At 47.5% G+C, this 18,922-nt stretch overlaps 1 protein-coding gene and 2 long non-coding RNA genes across 6 annotated transcripts in view; 2 read left to right on the forward strand and 1 right to left on the reverse strand.

Moving 5' to 3' along the window:
- Positions 1 to 6,337, forward strand: LOC309623044. Its single transcript, XR_014241250.1, has 2 exons — positions 1 to 4,963; positions 5,450 to 6,337. It is a non-coding gene; the product is annotated as an uncharacterized lncRNA (long non-coding RNA).
- On the reverse strand, positions 6,193 to 14,830 carry LOC309623030. Its single transcript, XR_014241234.1, has 4 exons — positions 14,345 to 14,830; positions 13,057 to 13,231; positions 10,746 to 10,876; positions 6,193 to 8,576 (listed from the first exon to the last, which is right to left on the reverse strand). It is a non-coding gene; the product is annotated as an uncharacterized lncRNA (long non-coding RNA).
- The window catches only part of TRIM7 (tripartite motif containing 7), an 11,372-nt gene continuing 5,687 nt past the window's right edge, over positions 13,238 to 18,922 (forward strand). For 3 of the 4 annotated variants that reach the window (XR_014241218.1, XM_082379373.1, XM_082379374.1), the window contains exons 1-2: positions 13,238 to 14,074; positions 14,963 to 15,058. Coding sequence is in view for 3 of the 4 variants with exons in the window: in XM_082379373.1 (XP_082235499.1) it covers positions 13,568 to 14,074; positions 14,963 to 15,058 (603 nt within the window). In the remaining variant the exon portion in view is untranslated. Of the gene's footprint in view, positions 14,075 to 14,962; positions 15,059 to 17,246; positions 18,675 to 18,922 lie in introns of those variants that run through there. The other variant, XM_082379375.1, reaches the window with a different exon arrangement.

Here is an 18,922-nt window from a genome sequence, read left to right on the forward strand (position 1 = left end):
TCCCCGGTTCGAAACCGGGCGGAAACAACTTTTGGTCCTAGCCACCGTCTCTCCCGCATCCCGGAGAATGAAGGCTGTCACATGAAGGACAAGTGTGTGTGTTTATCTCTATTTCTGTTTCTCGGAGACTGGCCGTGAGGCGGTACCGTAGCGGTCTATATTCTCCATAAGTGCTCCAACGTAAATTCGGGTCTCGTTACCTCAGCTAATCTCTTTGCTCTTCCCCCTGGAAGCCTGCACGGCCACCTCTTCCGTGTCGAGGGGGCGTAGACTTCGGACCCCTCGGCCCTAGTCATTAGGGCAGAGCCAGGCGCACAGTTGGCGCTCCATAATACTTCTGCGGTTGTTTAGCAGTGTGTCTGCATCCTTGCTTGTGGATCTTGGTCCCTAGGGACAGAAAAAGTACTTTCACGTAGTCGCCCGGCTAGCTCAGTCGGTAGAGCATGAGACTCTTAATCTCAGGGTCGTGGGTTCGAGCCCCACGTTGGGCGCTATGTCGTTTTGGAAATTAGGATAATAAAAGAGCTTTTGATGCAAGGGCAGCAAGGTATTCTCCAGAACACGACCCGCACTCGAGATGGAGTGCACCCAGCTCTAAGGCCTATCGCTTCCCTAAAAGGGAGAGTGAAGGGTGACTGCCGGCGGACAAATTCCTAGGGGCCTGTTCCTCAGACCACATTCCGCTTACTGAAATCCGCCTATCAGCGCTCAACATGTATTAGGCGCCCTCTGTTTACGAGACGACCCGCCCGCGTGTGCCGGGCAAGCTGCCCTGGGAGGGAGGGCACTGAGTGGCCCCTGGAAGCTGCGGTAGGACCCCAGGGCCCCCTGATTAGCGACCACCTTACCAGGTGATTTAGAGGTTAGTATTCTGCGCTCTCACCGCCGCCGCCCTGTTTCGATGTCCGAGACCCTCATGTTCAGTATACTCTCTTTATGCTCAATATTGAGTCGATCTTTTGTGAAATGTTGCCCCACACATCCCAGCCTCCACATTCCCCACACACACAAAGGAACGTTAAAATGTCCTTTCTTGGAACACCCTAACATGAACATCTTCAGTTTACCGGTCTTGTCACGAAATTCTTCCTTAACTTCACTTGAATTCATTCTTTTCCATTTATTGTTCCTTAGTCCTGCAAATTCAGCCCATTTTCTATTTTCCGTCTGTAGAAGTCTCCCCACATACATACCAGACCACGAGAGAAGTCTGTCGATTATATAAAGCTGGTTTATTAAACTTGCTAAGCGAAGGATAGTACCACCTTCAGTCTCAGAAGTGTATCAAAAGGGAGCGTTAGGGAGGATTTAGCATGACACCCTCTGGGAGCAGTGTGGACAGGAATTGGGCAGAGTTGGTAAAATAGGCAGAGTTGCTAGTACAGGCCTACCTCACGCGTCCCTGGGGAGTTAGTGTTATTATGGTCTTTTCTTGGAACGTTTGGGTCTAAACAAGACGGTGTTAGAAGAGTTCGAACTTTGGCATTTCGTCTTGCACAAATGCTTGTGGATTCGTTTGCAAAGTGGTTTCAGGGTTATTTTTTACCACCCTTAGTGGGACTGGAAAACATTCCTAAAAGATTCTGGCTTTTTCATTAAGAGAAAGCCGAAGTGCGCGACAGGAATAAAGATGCAGACGTAGAGAATGGACATGAGGACACGGGGAGGAGGAAGGGTAAGCTGGAACAAAGTGAGAGAGTGGCATGGACATATATACACTACCAAATGTAAAAGAGCTAGTAGGAAGCAGCCGCATAGCACAGGGAGATCAGCTCGGTGCTTTGTGTCCATCTACAGGGGTGGGTTAGGGAGGTTGGGAGGGAGATGCAAGAGGAAGGAGATATGGGGATATATGTATATGTATAGCTGATTCACTTTGTTATAAAGCAGAAACTAACACACCATTGTAAAGCAATTATACTCCCATAAAGATGTTTAAAAAAAAAAAAGAGAGAGAGAAAGCCTAAGTGGACAAGCTTCTCTTCCCTGTCTCCCAACAAGCCCAGGGCACGCCAGCCCGAGATTTTTGCTACAATTCCTGCTGTTCTCTCCTCTCCACCCCTTCCACTGCCGCCCCTCGGGCCAGGTCTGGTTTAGAATCCCTGTGATAGTAAGTGACCCACGTTGCTCTTGGCGTTCATAGATTCAGACGTTAGGCAAACGCATGGTAGGATCTTTGGTCTTTTTCTCGAGCGGTAGTAAAAGCTGCAGAGGCAGAAGGACTCGCACCAATTTACGTCTTGGATTCTTTCAGGAATGATGAGGAGGAGGTGTGAGGGGACTGAGACCGCGTCAGGGAGAGGGGCTGGAAGGACACAGTCACGGTCCAGACAGGAGGCGGCTGGCGCCAGGGGCAAGGCAGCAGCCAACCGGAGAAGCGGTGAAGGAGCTGGATGTATGGTTTGTACTCAGGGCAAGAGAGGGGTCTCCTGGATTTCTGCTTTAGATGATTTAACAACCGAGATCGGATACTGAAGATTGGAAGTGGTGGGGGAGAGAGGAGAGAGGAGTAATGAGTTCAGTCTTGAGCAAGTTGGGAGACGTCTAAAGGGACATGTGCAAGACAGGGGAGAGCAGTCTTAGCTGGAGTCTCAGTTGCAGGGATAGAGTGTGGGTCAAGCTGTGAGCTGGGATCTGACCCTCAGGGAGATGGCCTCAGGTACAAGAAGGAGTCGAAATAGGAGGAAAGCCAGCAGCGAAGCTTCTATTGAAGCCAAAGGAGTCGAGATGTGCAAAAGGGGACGACAAGTGGGTAGAGTCAAATTATAGTCTAGGAAGGGAAAATGGTAAAGCGTCCATGGATTGGGCCACTTGCAGGCCCATTGGTAACCTTGAACTAGACTTGGACAAGAGGGCCTCCTGCCCTGTGCTCTGGGGAGAGGGCCTTCCGTGTCACAGACACTTTAAGGATCCCTACTCAGTAGGACTCAGCCTCTGTTCCAATTCCTGGTTACCTAGGTCTTTGGGAACAAGCATCGGCAACAGAAAAACATTTTTCAATATTATACCATCGATACTACTCTTAAATTTGCATACATGTAGATCTACATATAGCGTATGTTAAACCTCATCCCAATTCTGGACATTGAATGAGTTTTATTTTTATAAAATACTTAAAAGATTTCACTACGTTTTCAAAATTTAATAAATTTTTTTCAGCTTTATTTAAATAACATCGACTTAAAATTTGATATTCACTAATTTCAATCTCCCCTTTGTTCTTAATAATTTTGTATAATTTCTAAGAAATATATAATTATTTTGAAAGCATATGTGAAATTAATTTCATTGTTGCTTGTTCGTATCTAATTTACATTTTGATGAAAATATATTCAAATCTCATATATTTTGAATGTATTTGAACCCTTTAGATCTAACTGTCAATAGAGCACAAATTATCTGAAAATTTAAACCCGGCAGCTGTCTCCCTAGAAGACAGAGAGATAATGCAGAGGGTTATCCAGCCTCAAGCCACATGTTACCTTCCCTCCCACGAGGGCCGCTGCTTTCATTCACACTTTTTTTTTTTTAATTGCTACACTTGATTGATTTCACTACGCACTAACGGATCGCGCTCCACAGTTTGACAAACACTGTTACCCGAGCCCACCAAGGGACCGGTATTCCGGGGCAGAATGGTTCCGGGGGCTCTGAGCCAGCGGGTGGGCAGGGATGGAGAGGGTCCTGGACATTGACATGATCATAAGTCCTATAAAAGGTATGGAAAGAGAAGTTATGGTGTGTTTCCGTAGTGTAGTGGTTATCACGTTCGCCTAACACGCGAAAGGTCCCCGGTTCGAAACCGGGCGGAAACAGTGGTGTTCCTTCTCGTTTTTTTTTCCCCTGCTTAAAAACAGTTTCTTCTGTCTACTTCTGTCATTTGTTACCGGAATGCATGTGCATAAAAGTACGCATAACTTTTACAGTTTTATCCATACTCCTGTCTTTTCCAGTCTATTACCAGTTCCCTTCAAGCTAATATGTTCCAGATCTCTAGGTCTGTAGTGCAGAAGCAGGTGGTCTAAGTCATTAGAGCCAGACTTCACAGAACTTAAAATCCTAGAAGATTTAGAGGCAGCAAAAGGCGGGAATGCCACTCAACGACAAATGAAATATTAAAAAAAGTGCAAGAAGGAGTGCGTTGGAAACGTAGAGTGGAAGTCAGCCCGGGGAATTGTTCACAGGAAAGATAGTAGTAATAACCACACCATCTATCACAGCATGTTGACTGTGTCTGGTCTTGTTGTAGGTGTCTCCCTCTACTGTAGGTGAGGCCACTGAGGCACAGACACGTCACATAAGGTGAGCAAATGTGGGGTAGAGGAAATAGTAGACGGTGCTGAAGGACGGAGAATAGGGGAAGAAACAGGGCACCGAGAGAAGTTCAAGTCAGCACAGCCGGAAAAGCACCTGGTTCTGCCAGTGCTCTGCTGGTGCCTGGCTCCCGCTCGGCGCTGCTGGCTATCGCGACAACCTCCGCCTTACGGACACCACCGTGAGCGAGTCTGAGTTTTTCTACCCTGACTGGTTTCACTCCCATCCCGCGCCTCCTCATCAACCTGTCCTCAGCGGCAGTGCAGAACAGTTGTAAAAAGAACCATCAGTCTCTCCAGAGGTGTCTCGGTCAGCCGCCTTCTTCACCGATCCTCACTTCCTGCGCATCTGTTTCGGGCCTGTGCCAAGTGACAGGTGTGTTGAGAAACGGGCTCCAGAGATCAAGGGAAAAAGGCAGCGAAGACTTCACAGAAGCAGACCAGCGGTGCTTGGAGTCCCCCAAACAGAGTTCCCGGCCGGAGAGATGTCAGTAGAGAAACACACGGTGTGGACTTTTGCAGTGCAGCCTGGAAAATGGGGTTCACACTTGCATACACCTGACGGTACACCAACTTACACGTGAGAGAAGCAACTTCTTTCCCAGGACTTCTATCAAACTTGAAAGTCAAGTAGAGAAAACATCAAAGTGGTAAATCAAATTCTCTTTCAAGTTTCACGCTTTTTTTTTTTTTTTTTTTCTCTTTTTTGGCTTCGCCTCGCAGCTTGCGGGATCTCATTTCCCAGACTAGGGATCGAATCCTGGCCCTGGCAGTGAAAGCGCCGAGTCCTAACCATTGGACCTCCAGGGAATTCCCTAAAGTTTCACACATCTTAAATGCAGACAAAGCATAACCAAAAATAGCCCAGTGATGGCAAAACTTGTTAGGCCACCTGCATTCACATAACTTACACACACACAGAATCAGTATCGGGCCCATCTCTTTATCATTGCTCTTTTATACTTATTTGTATGCCTTACCTGGGTTTACAGATGTAAACCCAACCAAGAATGACAGGGCCCTGTCATGCAACTTAGAGCCCTAGAAGAGTGAAGAATTTTGGACCCCACTTGGAAGAATTCTCCCAGGCTTTCCCCTGCTGACCCAATTTCTTTTTTTTTCCTCATGTTTTTCAGACTAATTTGAGATGAGTCAGTACAGTCCCTGCATCTGAGGCTCTGGACTGCCAGAGGTTCTCTTGCACCCCCTCCAAGCCGACCCAGGACTCTGGGAGGCCAGGACCGTCACTCAGTCCTGTCACTCTTCTCCAGGTGGATTTTGGTCTGTGCCTCAGCTAACATAAGAGTTGTCATCTGACTTCCTTGGGGAGACAGTAAACAAATTCAGTGCAACACAATTAACACCAAAGAACCAGCTGGACTGAGCAATAAGCTCCACAGAAAGCTGTCTCACGTGAGTCATATTTCTTTTGGGTTACATTTAATGCTAACTTGTCAATAGGACTTGACAGCTTTCCTAGATTCATCTTGTTTCAGTTAATGCTAAAATTATTCTCTTTTTGTTGCTTAAATTGTAGCTGCTTGTCAGGGGAAGCCCCTTTAAATTGGCCCCTTGGTCCTTTCAGCATTGCCCTGGCAATTTGAGAGCATCCTTGTTTCCTGGTAGAAACTCACACTTCGGGCCTATCTATAATTTTTCCTGGATGGATGCAGGAGAATGTTCAGTGAGCTTGACTGATTGATTGATTGATTGATTGATTTTCAGTGAAGAGTAAAAGAAAAGAGCCAAATCTGGGTGTCAGGACAGTGCATGGGGCCAAAAGTCCCTGGCTCCCCCACTTCTGAGGTACCCTAGGGAAATCCTTTAAAGGATGTAAGCTTACACTGAGAGCTCTATTTAATTGTAGCTTTGCTAGATCTTTACTTTTTTTTTTTTTTTTTTTTTTGCTGGTTTCCAGAGTTTGGCTTTATTTTGCAGTACAGAAATCATTTGGAGCCATTGTGAGACAGACATCACTGAAGCAGAGGCTCTGTCAAATTACTTTTTTTTTTTTTTCAAATAAACCTCAACATCATTACTCTACAAAATTATTTACCTAAATCTCTCACTCAGAAGTAATTGTATTCCTTTTTGCTTTCATTTTTTAAACTTTTATTAGAAAATTTAAAGTAGACAGAATGGTATTAGGAAACCCCAAGTACTCATCACTCAGCTTCAACACTTTTCTCTCTTCCACCATTTCTGTTTTATCTCTACATCTACCACTTCCCATCCCACTGGCTCTTTTCTTCATAATCCTCATAGATCTCATGGAATAGCCTTCTATAGTCACTCTATTGATAATCTCCCTTTCCCTCTGGTTCTTTTATGTGTAAAACTTCAAGGTTAGGAAATAATGTTAATAGCTACAAATCTCATGAATTGGGTCCTTACCGTGGACTAGAAACTGTTCTAGATGCTGGGCATCATTGACTCCTTTGCACCGTTGCAACCAACCTGTGGTGTGCCACTATTAAAAGGAAACTTCATTCACTCATTCATTTACATTGCAGTGAAAAAGACAGACCAGGTCCCTGCCCTCCTGATGTTTACCTTCTGATGGGCAATTAAAATAACAAACAAACAGATAGAAAAATAATCTCAGAGAGCGATAAGGACTGTGAGAAAATTAATGAGGGTGATCTGATAGAGTGTCAGGCAGAGCACAGTATTAGAGAGATATGCCAGAAAAGATGCATCAGAAGAGGTGACAAAGAGCTGAGTCAGGAAGATAAGAAAGAGCCAGCCTTCCAAATATCTCGGGGAAGAGGCCTTCGGGAGAGGGAGCAGAGAGTTCAAAGGCCCTGAAGTAGGAGTAAACTTGGTGGGTTCAAGGACGGAAGACCAGGGGCTTGGAGGCTAAGGAGCCACACCTATACCTCCTTGGCTCTGCATTCGGATGACTGCCTCCGCACCATTTGCTGGTTTTGTTTGCAGGTGGATAGAAAAATTAGTGGAGGACACGGGATCTTACGTCTTTGAGGACTCCCAGGCAAATGAAGAATACAGTAAAGTTTTTAACACAATGTGGAGTTTTTAAGGACAAATGAATTAACACATAGGTTCATTCAGAAAATTTCAAATAAACAATAAACACCAGCTCTAGATTCCAGCTGTGACCTAATCAGTGCCTCCCCAGTGCCTCCCTCACCTCACCACAAATTGAAGTTTCAGATAAATTCTGTAATTGTCATTTAAAATGTCTAAGAGAATATCACCAGTGGCTTAGATGTTCAGGAAGATGTCTTTTGGTAACCTTAATTCATGAAAGAACCAGTGAAAGGGATTGTTCCAGTTGTTTCAAAAATTTCTAGCTTTATAAGAAGAACAACAATATTTGTAAATTAAATTTAAAACCTTGAGGAAAACTAGACTTTAACATTTGCAACTGTAATACATTGAATATTAATCACAAAAGAAGTATGTATTGAAAAGAATACATACTTTTCCCTATTCAAAAGCCTCCGCCTTGCCCTTAAGACACTAAACATCTCAAATGATAGCAGAGAGGGTTTCCCAAAATAGCCAGTGATTTTAGTTCAGTTGGTCCTGACACAGACTAGAGGAGCAGGTCGTTCTGGGTCATCTTTTTGGCCACTCTTCCTTTTGCAGGCAGTCCTCCAGAATTAGCTTGCTCTGGTTGACATTTTGTCTTCCTCCTTACCCACAATTCACATTCCCCATGACACCAGCATGTGACTGAGACCTGCCTTTTTCCTGGGGGGACTTGCACCCTTAAACCAATGTGATATGACATAAACAGCAATGAAATAACGGGTGAGCATTTGATAATGATTGAACCTTCTCTCCTGATGCTACACAGACCATAGAAGAATGATTTTCTCAAGTTTAGTAAAGGGAAACCAGTGGCTGTTAAAGAAAAAGATGATACTGGAGTATTTTTAGACTAATTAGAATATAGCCATGAATATATTAAACCTGGAAGTAATCATCTGTTTCAAATGAGGTTTTTAAATAAGAATATTCGTGTGGGTGGTTGATTAATAATTTACACATAATTTATGTATAATCATTGTTTTAGACCACTTCACAAACTACATGCATGATCTAATAATTTATATATCCCCCATATGACACCAAGGCCTTTATAACATCACATACAAATTTAATGTCTTATATCTGGTTGGAGTCTTCTTGTCCAAGGAGAAAATTTGCCGAGTAAAAAATAACTGAGCAGGCCTTTCCAATGATATCATGGCTTTGCAAGTGAAGAAAACATGATGGCCTCCCACAGAAACAGGACTGAAAAGAGAAAAAAATAATGTTGTCCTGTAGAATTAGATTAGAAACCATAAATTAGAGTGACAATGTGATCTTCAAAAATCTTTTGTCCAAGTATGTGCCTGTGAGAGGCAAAAGGAAGGTCCCTCTCCCCGTTGGCCCTGCAATGGTTATTATCCTATAGGACAGACAGTGAGGGACCCTGTTAATTTTAAGGGGGTAGGGACAGTCACATGTTAGGTTTGTTGTTAAAGCATCCCGATGCCACCAAGGCAGTGAAGAAACAGTCAATCTCATTCATGACTGGTGGGAGGTAAGATCACCCTATAGGACCCATAGCCTGGTGATTTGTCTATTTTACATTACAACTTCATATATACCTTGACCCAGGAATCATACTTCTTGGGAATTTGCCTTACAGATATAAGTTCAAAAGCACAAAATGACAACACTACATGCTTATTAACTGCAGCATTGATTGTAATAGCAAGAGATTGGAAACTATGAATATCCATCAGTAGGTGATCTGTTAAACTAGGATTCATCTACAGTGGAATATTATGCAGCTGCAAAAAAAGACTGAGGAAAATTTCTATGTCTTGAGATGGAAAGATCATCAAAATATAACAGAGCTGTAATTATATTTTTGTGTAAAATAGGGGAAAACAAAAATATATTTGCATTAAAAAACTCTGGAAGAATATGTACATAGATCCAAAACTTGTTACCTAAGAAGGGAGGATGGAAGTTAGATTCTTTTCACTGAATATTTTTATAGATGGTTCAATTTTTGAACAGTACAGCTTATTACCTACTCAAAAGATGTTTTAAAAACTCATTTTGTGGTGCAGCCTCTGTGGAAAATGGTATGGCAATTCCACAAAAAATTAAACAGAGAAATACCATATATCAGCAAATCCACTTCTAGATATATACCCAAAAGAGGTGAAAGCAGGAACTCAAACATGTGTACTGGTAGTACACCCATGTTCATAGCAGCATTATCCACAATCGCCAAAAGATGGAAGGGACCCAAGTGTCTATCGAGAGATAAATGGATAAACAAAATGTGGTATATACATACAATGGAATATTATGTAGCCTTAAAAGGAAGGAATTCGGACACATGCTACAACATGGAAGAACCCTGAAGACATTATGCTAAGTGAAATAAGCCAATCACAAAAGGACAAATATTGTATGATTCATCTTATATGAGGTCCCTAGAGTAGTCAAATTCATAGAGACAGAGAGTAGAATGGTGGTTGCCAGGGGCTGGGAGAAAGATAGTTAGGGAGTTAACGTTCACTGGGTACAGAGTTGCAGCTGGGGAATATGAAAAAGTTCTGGAGATGGATGGTGGTGATGGTTGCCCAACAATGTGAATGTGTTTAAAGCCACAGAGCTGTGAACTTTAAAATGGTGAAAATGAATAACAAGGTCCTACTGTATAGCACAGGGAACTATATTCAATATCTTGTAATAAACCATAATGGAAAAGAATATGAAAAACAATCTATATCTATATATCTATATCTATCTATATTATCTTTGCTGTACACCAGAAGCTAACACAACATTGTATATCAACTATACTTCAATTTTTTTAAATGGTGAAAGTGGTAAATTTTATTATGTATGTCTTAAACAAGTTTTTAAAACCCAGTTTGATAGTAGGTAAAGGATAGATTTATCAATGAACGGGAGAGTGACAACAAAATGCCCTAGTGAATATCACACACACGGAATTTCCCGCACAGGATTTCTTTATTTCTTTCGAAAGCGGGTCAGGCAAAGAAGTGCTTCGTGTGACCAAAACAGACACCTCGCCCAACGTGGGGCTCGAACCCACGACCCTGAAATTAAGAGTCTCATGCTCTACCGACTGAGCTAGCCGGGCCTGTGTGCCGCTTTTTTTCAATAATTCGTACTTCAAGGTAGGATTTGGGCTGTATCTAGCTCCACGTTTGAAGTTAGTTGGGACAAGATCTGGCGGCCACTAAAGACAAGATTCTTAGCAGCCCGAAAAACTCAGACTCTACCGATCGTGCTTGACTGACCGTCCCTCCTACTTCCGTCCGTTTTCTGCTTGCCCTTTTCTGCCAGCGACCTCGCCCTTTTCCATCCCTGGAAAACGTACGGCTCAGTGCAGGGAAAAACTGCGCACGCTGATGCCATCGAAGAGCTCACCCTGTGATTTTTCAGTCCGAAGTTTAAAGGCAGAGCCGCGGGCTTGGGCTTGTAGTGGGTGAGGGCCGCCGACTCCTCCAACCTGCGCACACTCCACTCTTTAGGGTTTTTCCTAATGATCTGCAAACACCCTGCGTTTCGAAGGAGAGGAAGCAAAACATTCACGCACACCTGCGCTGGAGATGCCGGGGATCGAACCCGGGGCCTCATACATGCAAAGCATGCGCTCTACCACTGAGCTACATCCCCACCCCTCCAGCGTGTGTTTTCCATGTTCCCTTAGTCCTTTATTGGCAAGGGTGAACGGGTGGCATCGCTAGTCGCGACAACCCAAACGCAGCAAAGCTCGGCGGCCAGCGTCGGGAGCTGTTCCAGGGTCCTCTACTGATTCTAGGCGAGCGGACCTCTACCGAGGGTCGCCCGGGGGGAGCACAGGACCGGGATAAACCCTTGGAGGCAGCGGGGGAAAAAGAAGGGAAAGTCATCCGGTACGATGCCCAAAATGAACTGTGAGCCGAAAAAAGGAAAGTTAAGACGGGTGCAGGATGTTACTTTTGTTAAACAAAAAGAGGGGGGAGTGTAGCAAAATATGTAATATTTGTATAAAGTAATTCAGAATTGCAAAGTTGATTGCTTGGGATTGTAAGGGGACTGGGGCGTAGGCGATGGGCAGATTTTTCACTGTTAACTGCTCTGTATATCTGAATTTTGAGCCACATTTAAATCAGTTCAATCCAAGAAAAGTTTACCGAGCTCTACTATGTACCAAGAACTGCTCTAGAAAACTGGAGGTTCAACCGTGAACAAAACTGACATAGTCCATTACATCTATCAGCTCGTATTCCAGAGGAGGTAGAGTGCTAGAGAGTAAACAGAGCAATCGTTGAGGGAGAGAATGTAGTAATGTGTGATTTTGAGAAGATGACTTTTGAAAAAAGGCTTGAAGGAGATGGGACCTGAGCCATGCAGGTATCTGAGGAAAGAGAGGTCCAAGTAAAGGTAACAGCCAGTTTAAAGGCCCTGAGGTAGGATCTTTCTGACATGTTATTGCAGGAATAGTAAGGAGGTCCATGTGGCAGGGGAGAGTGATAGGAGATGAGGGTGGAGAGGTTGTGTGCAGGGGATGGAGAGGAAGAATGGGTAGGGCCTTTAGACGATTGTGAAGCCTTCGACTTTTACTCTGAGAGAGATGGGAACCACAGGAGGATTTGAGCAAAGGAGATCCCCTATCTGATTTAACATTTTAACAGGATTGTTCTCACAGCTGGCTGGAGAAGATAGGGCAGGAGTGGGACAGAAGGGGAGAAAACTGTCGTGATCATCAAATTATAGGAGATGATGCGGTGGAGGGGGTGAGAGAGTGAGGAGATGCTGAGGACTGTGAGTGGGGCCTTCGCATTTCCCCTGTCTCGGGGAGCCCCAGAGGACTCACCCCTTTGGGTCTGAGCACCTGGAGGAGTGGAGGTGTTAACTGGGATGGGGTGGGGAAGGCTGTGGGAGGAGCAGGTGGAGGGGCAGAGCAGAAGTGCATTGTGGAAACGGTGAGTGTGTGCCTCCCCCTTAGAATGCTGCATGTGGAGATGCTGCCCAGTGAGTTGGATGTAGGAGCCAGGCATCCTAGGAAGAGTTGGGCTGGGGATTTGTACTGTGGAGCAGGGAGAAGGTCTTTTAAGCAAGAAAGTGGAAGAGATCACAAGGAAGTGAGTATAGACAGAAGTCCAAGGGTTGAGCAAGGGCTGGGAGAGGAGGAGGGAACCACCGCGGTGGCCAAGAAGTGGGTAGGAGGCCATGGAGGTGGGAGGAGAGTCAGGGAGTACAGCATCCCGGAAGGCGCTGAGAAAGGGTGTCCGGAAGGAGGAAACATCAGAGGAGAGGGGAGGTAAGGCCTGAGAAGGGGCCTGCTTTCACCTTTGGGTTAGGATCGCTGTGGTCACTGGTGACCTTGACAAGAGCAGTTTCTGAGGAGGTTGGGGAAGAAAATCTGCCCCGAGTGCCCTCCAGAGGGAGTGAGGTGAGAGACGGTGTGAGCAAATAACACTGGCAGTTCTGGGCGGGGGTTAGGGGGACTGTAGAAACGAGCTAGAGAAACAAAGGATTGGGTTTTGGAGGGGTATAACACCGAATAAAGTGGGGGAATTGACTGTAACTGTATCTTGCTTAAAAAAATAAAAATAAAGAATAAACGGGGAGGCGGGGGGTCACAATCGCGGGAGAGGTAGCTACAAAAGTGGATACAAGGCCACGCTTGGGGGTCGGGGGCAAGAGTCAGGTTCCAGACTCTAAATTTAGCTCAGCACAGGGCCGGACAAACCTGAGCTCCGGGAACCTGACACTGGTCCGGCGCCAGGCCCTCGGGCTGTGCTGGGTCGGCCTCGGGCGGCAACTGGGAGTGGCGCCCAGATGGGCGTGTGCTTCCACCTGTCCCGGCCCGTTTCCCAAGGCTGACTGGGTCAGGCTGGGGCGGCCCAGACAGGCTCGCGTCAGGGCTGAGAGAAGGGAGAGACGGAGAGAGGGCGCCGCGGGACCCAGGAGGCCGCGGGCCAAGGCGGGATATTGAGGGGCCCAGAACGGGAGCGCAGAGCACTGGCCTGCACTGAGATCCCCTCGCCCCGTGCTGCCCGGTCAGCTATCAAAGCGCACCCTCCCCTCACGTTTCCCATCCTGGCGCACCCTCAGCTCAAGTCTCTGCCAGCAGGCGTCAGCCCCGCCCTTCTTCCCGTGGGCGCTCGGAGGCCCGCCCCGGCCGCTGCGCCGGGAGCGGCGTACCGTAGGGTAGGGTAGCCTCTCCCGCGCCGCCCGACTTGGGTGAGCCGAGGGCGCGCATGGCGGCGGTGGGGCCGCGGACTGGCCCGGGCGCCGGGGCCGAGGCGCTGGCGCTGGCGGTAGAGCTGCAGGGCGAGGCGACCTGCTCCATCTGCCTGGAGCTCTTCCGGGAGCCGGTGTCCGTCGAGTGCGGCCACAGCTTCTGCCGCGCCTGCATCGCGCGCTGCTGGGAGCGCCCGGGCCCCGGGGCCACCGCCGCGTCCCACAAGTTGTCCTGCTCGCTGCCCTGCCCGCAGTGTCGCGAGCCCGCGCGCCCGGGCCAGCTGCGGCCCAACCGGCAGCTGGCCGCAGTGGCCACGCTGCTGCGGCGCTTCAGCCTGCCAGCGGGCGCGCAAGGGGAACGCGGGCCTCCGGAGGCGGTGGCGGCCGGGTGCGCGCAGCACCGCGAACCGCTCAAGCTCTACTGCCAGGACGATGGACGTGCCATTTGCGTGGTGTGCGACCGCGCCCGCGAGCACCGCGCTCACGCCGTGTTACCCCTGGACGAGGCGGTGCAGGAGGCCAAGGTGAGCGCCGTCCCCACCCCTGCGCGTCCCCGGGACCCCCAGTCCCCGTTCCGCGTTCCCGCGCAGGCAGGAAGGCCCAGGTGAGCCCCTGCTTCTCTTCCCTTATCCCATGCTGCGCAGCATTGGCTTCGGGACTGAGCGCAGCTCTCCCGCTGTCACCCCCGACACCACCAATACCACCTTCCCAACCCCCTCGCGTTTCCCTTTGGGCCCCTACTGGACCGCCTGCACGATGCCCCACAGATTTGGAGATTTTCTTTCTGTCGGTACCTGGCTTTGAGCGGTTTCTCCGTCACACCCACACATTCGCTACCCCCAGTCTCAGCCCTTTCCCTGGGCATAGCTCTGTTCGATGTTCTCACCTCCTGTGGCCGAGTGGGACGACCTTCCCAAGAGGTCGGGGTAAGGGGGTGGGTGGCTCCAGGGCTGAGTAGAGAGCCAAGAGCCATCTGGGATTCTGGCACCTCCCTTTCCTGCCAACTTGCTAGGGTGTGCGCGGAGGCCTGTGGCACAGTACCCAGTCTTTCTTTGCTCTTACCCGGCTCCGGCTCTCCCACCCAGAGGGCTTTCTGATGGTGGTGAGGAGAGCAGAAGAGAGGACTAGGCAGGTTGGGCTGCTGGGGAGCTTGATTTCAGCCTGGATTGTGCACCGATGGTCTTGAGGACGGGAGACCCTGAGGCCTTTGGAGTCGCCCAGCAGTTGTCCTGTACCCTTACGAGCCACCTGTGCAGGCTGTAGCCATCCCGACGTCCAGAGGTGGCTTCAACCCTGCCTCCTCCTCCTCAATGAACAGGGCCTTCCCTTTCTCCTGGGTGGCTTCAGGAAGGCACACGTGGGAGTTGCCAGAATCCTCTCCCCACAGTGTCCTCCTTCTCACTCTTCCGCAGGAGCTCCTGGAGTCCAGGCTGAAGGTCTTGAAGAAGGATCTGGAGGACTATGAGGAGTTTCGTTCCACCGAAGAGAAGGAGAGCAAGGACCTCCTGGTGAGCATGGCAACCCCCAGGTTGGCTCCCCTGGGTGACAACAGAGGGCCACCCGCCACTCTGGCTAGGTGTGTGCGGCTTTGGAGTGTGTGCCTGTGGAACAGCAGAGGTGGATTTTAGAAATATAATGAGATGCATATGATATAGGGTGACCGTGTCATTTATTATATAACCAGAGCTTTTGAGAGTGAAAGGGAGGGCTGAAATAATTATTTTAGAACAGCTGGCTTGAAGTGGAACTGTCCAGGTGAATCAGGATGTATAGTCCCCCTAATGATACATAACACCCCAGTTAGGGTCTGTGGAGCATCTTGTAATTGAACACATTAATATTTCTATAGAGCAACATATGAATATTCATACTAAGTGGGAGCCTTCTGTCAGTCTGTGGCATATTTTACCACCAAAGGAGTTATGAAAAAAACTTTTTTTCATTTTTAGAGTTTTTTAGATTTTGACATCGAGGCTAGGGGAGAGGGGTTGGGGGGATGGGGGAGGGGAATGGCAGAGCTGCTCCCCACCCAGCAGAGGGCGGGAGGTTCCGGGACTTGGGTTTTCAGCAGCCGATTGTGCTAGCACCCCCCCTGCCCAGCGCTTGGGGTGATATTTTGTCTTCCTTGAAGTGGAACAGGAAAGTGAAATGGGGTTCATTTTGGTTAAGGTGGGCAAATGTGGGTCACTGTCATTTTCTATCTCGAAAATTCAGTGCCTAGCTCAAAAAATAGGGGTTAAGAGAATGAAAGGATCCACTAGGGCCTGTTAGGGCAGGGCTCTTAAGTTCTGGAGTTGGAAAATGGAGGGAGAGGAACCTGAGGGCCGCCCCCCCCCCCTTAAGGGAAGGAGGTGTGGGGTGAAGGGGAGGACCCTGTGTACAGGTGCCCCAGGGTCCTTCCCTGACCCTGAACTGCATCTGGTACACCTGCATCCCATGCACATCTCAGGCATTCTCTTCTGAATATTCACTTCCCTCCACAAGGAAGGGCTCACCCCTCACCCCTCCAGATCTCCACCCTGCTCTGCTGGAACAAAGAGTAAGCATGTGGCTCTTTGGCCATTGCTGTACATCCATGACCCAGAGGGCCTTCTCCAACTTGGGCAGCTTCATGGTCTCTGACCCCACACCCCATGACATTGCTTAGCACTTTCTACTCTGTCCTATACCCACCCAGCCAACCCCCGCTCTGGCCCACACATCCTTTATGATTACAAAATACCTGCTTAATGAGACAACCGTTGCTGCTATGAGAACAAGGAGAATGAATATTTTTATTTGAAAACGCTGTTACCATTTAGAGGAGTGGTTCTCAACTGGTGGCAATTTGGGGCCCCAGGGGACATTTGGCAATGGCTGGAGATATTTTTGGTTGTCAACACTGGGGCAGGCGTGCTACTGGTGTCTACCGGTAGAGGCCAGGGTACTGCTTAAACATCCTGCAATGCATAGGACAGCCCTCCACCACAAATAATTATCTTGCCCCAAATGTCAATAGCGCCAAGGTTGGAAACCCCGATTTAGAGTATTTTGGTAAATATTGTCCCACTTGTGTTATTTCCTTGGGAGACCACATGCTATAATTGCAAGAAACTTGGACTCTGGGGTCAGACTGCCTGGATTAGAATCCTGACTTCCCGCTTCCTGGTAACGCACCTCTCTGTGTTGGTCTTCTCATTTTTAAATCAGGATGAGAGTGCACCCGCGTCACTGGGTGGTTGTCAGCATTGAGGGAGTTAACGCCCGTAAAGTTCCCTGTGCTGCTGCTGGCTGCTCGCCCAACATCCTGAAGACTGGGGAGCAGTGAACTGAACCCAGGTCTCCTGACTTCAGAACCCACTTATAGTCTCCTCTTCCAGCCACCCCCTCCTCCCCTAGAGTTTTCAGGGAAGAGGGACTTTGACATTTGAGCTTGTCCTGGAGGGATGGAATCCTTCTCACTGGCCACGAGAGGCCTCACTGGTTATATCATGCAGAGTCCCTCCCAGGTGTTCATGTAAAGAATCAAGAGGATCAGGAGCGAGAGTCTGTGTCTGAAAACACAGGGGTGAAAATCCCGTGGATAGTGGTAATGCAAAGAATAGAATAGAAAGCTTGCACACAGCATACTCTTACTTAGGTCGCTGTGGGTGTGCTGTTACCTCTGATCACTGGCATTGATTTCCCTTCCTTCTTTCTACTTTTCTGCATTTCCAGGTTTTGTATGATGAACATGTGTTGCCTTTGCAATTGCTAGACAGAAAAGGTGCTCTTTAAAATGAAGTAAAGTGAAGAGTGAAAGTTGGAGGGGTGACAAATGTTAAAGTACAAAATTCAAATGAGTAAAATTTAAAGATCTTATTGGCTTTATTCAGTGATTCATAAATCAGCCAACATCCCATCTTGCGGAAAGAAGGAAGTTCTGAAGAGCTGTACAAGGCAAGAGACTTTACAGGCAGAGGAAGCAGGAACAAGGAAGTTGTACTAGGCAAAAAAGTGGGTTGGCCACAGAGGCTCATGAGTAGAATAGTTGTTTTGACGGTTAAGAAGGCTTTTCATTGGCCCAACAGCATGGGCTCCCACTCACCAAGAATGATCTAGCAACTGCTGCTGCCCAATGTTCAGCCTGGCAGCAACAGAACCACTGCAGAGGCCTGATATAACATCATCCTTGAAGGAAACCAGTTACTTGGTAGCAGATGGATTGCACTGGACCTCTTCCACCCTGGAAGTGACAGCATTTTATCTTGGCTGGAACTGACACATTTTTGAATAAGAGTTGTCTTTTCTGCCTGCAGAGCCCAAGCCAGCACTACTAAGGACTTATAGACTGTTTGATTCATCAATATGATTTATGATCCCAAAGTAGTTTGGGTGTCTGATTAGGGAGGGCATTTAAACATAAGAAGTGCTGTGAAGGTAGAAGTATTTTAAATTTATTTCCAATCTTGCAGTTTTGATATCCTATTAGTACATGTTTTTAATACTGTGAATATGCTTCTTTAAATGTGAGACCTGCCATCATCTCTCCATGTAGATACTTCCCTCACCCTTGCAGCCTAACAGTGAATTAGGGCACTTTGTTGGCCTGCTTGTCTGACAGCCAGTGACATCATTGATTTACTTTAAGTTCCTATGTCTTAGAATGAGTTTACATCAGCAGCCCTCACTCCACAAAGGTTTTGCTTCAAAGCCACACCTTAAAGTTGCCTTATAAATCATATATTATATCATCGCTGAAAACGTTGAACTAAACCGAAGTGAGAAGAGTTACATACAGCATTACGTTTGAGATCTCACTGTGTGCTATCAAAGATGTTTTCCAACTCTGCAATAACTTGAAACCATCATGTGTTTGGATGCTCTAATTTCAGCAGAATAAAGATCGTAAATTTGGTCACACACACAAAAAAGTGGGCTGGCTATTGCAAAGTTGCTTTCCCTGTAGGGGACGGCAGGGGTTTATCAGGCAGATTACTGAACAAATACTGATCAGGCCATTCCTTATAGGCTGGTTTAAGGTAACATTTGTGGGAGAGCTGAAACTGTCATTAGGTCTCCGTTCGGTGTTGTGGGGCTTAACATAAGCGACTCCATTTGGGGCCTGTTGTCTTGTTTGTAACACAAAATAAATGTGTTTGGGGACCTCAGTTTAATCCTTAACAGTGACTGCAGGAGGCACTATTTTATCTCTCCCACTTTTCAAATAAGGAAACTGCAGCCCTGGGGGGTTCTGGGGTGGGTTTGAAGTTGCCCTAGGTTGGTGGGAGAGCCCAGGTCTAAAGAGACACATGGGCGCCACTGTGACAGGGAAAGGGAAAGCACGTGTCGAGGCCGCTGCGTGCTCGGAATTGGGACATTTAAACCAGAGCGTGTGCACGGTGGGCATGCGT

This window comes from Balaenoptera borealis (assembly GCF_965194805.1).
Source record: "Balaenoptera borealis genome assembly, chromosome: 2".
NCBI lineage: Eukaryota > Metazoa > Chordata > Mammalia > Artiodactyla > Balaenopteridae > Balaenoptera > Balaenoptera borealis.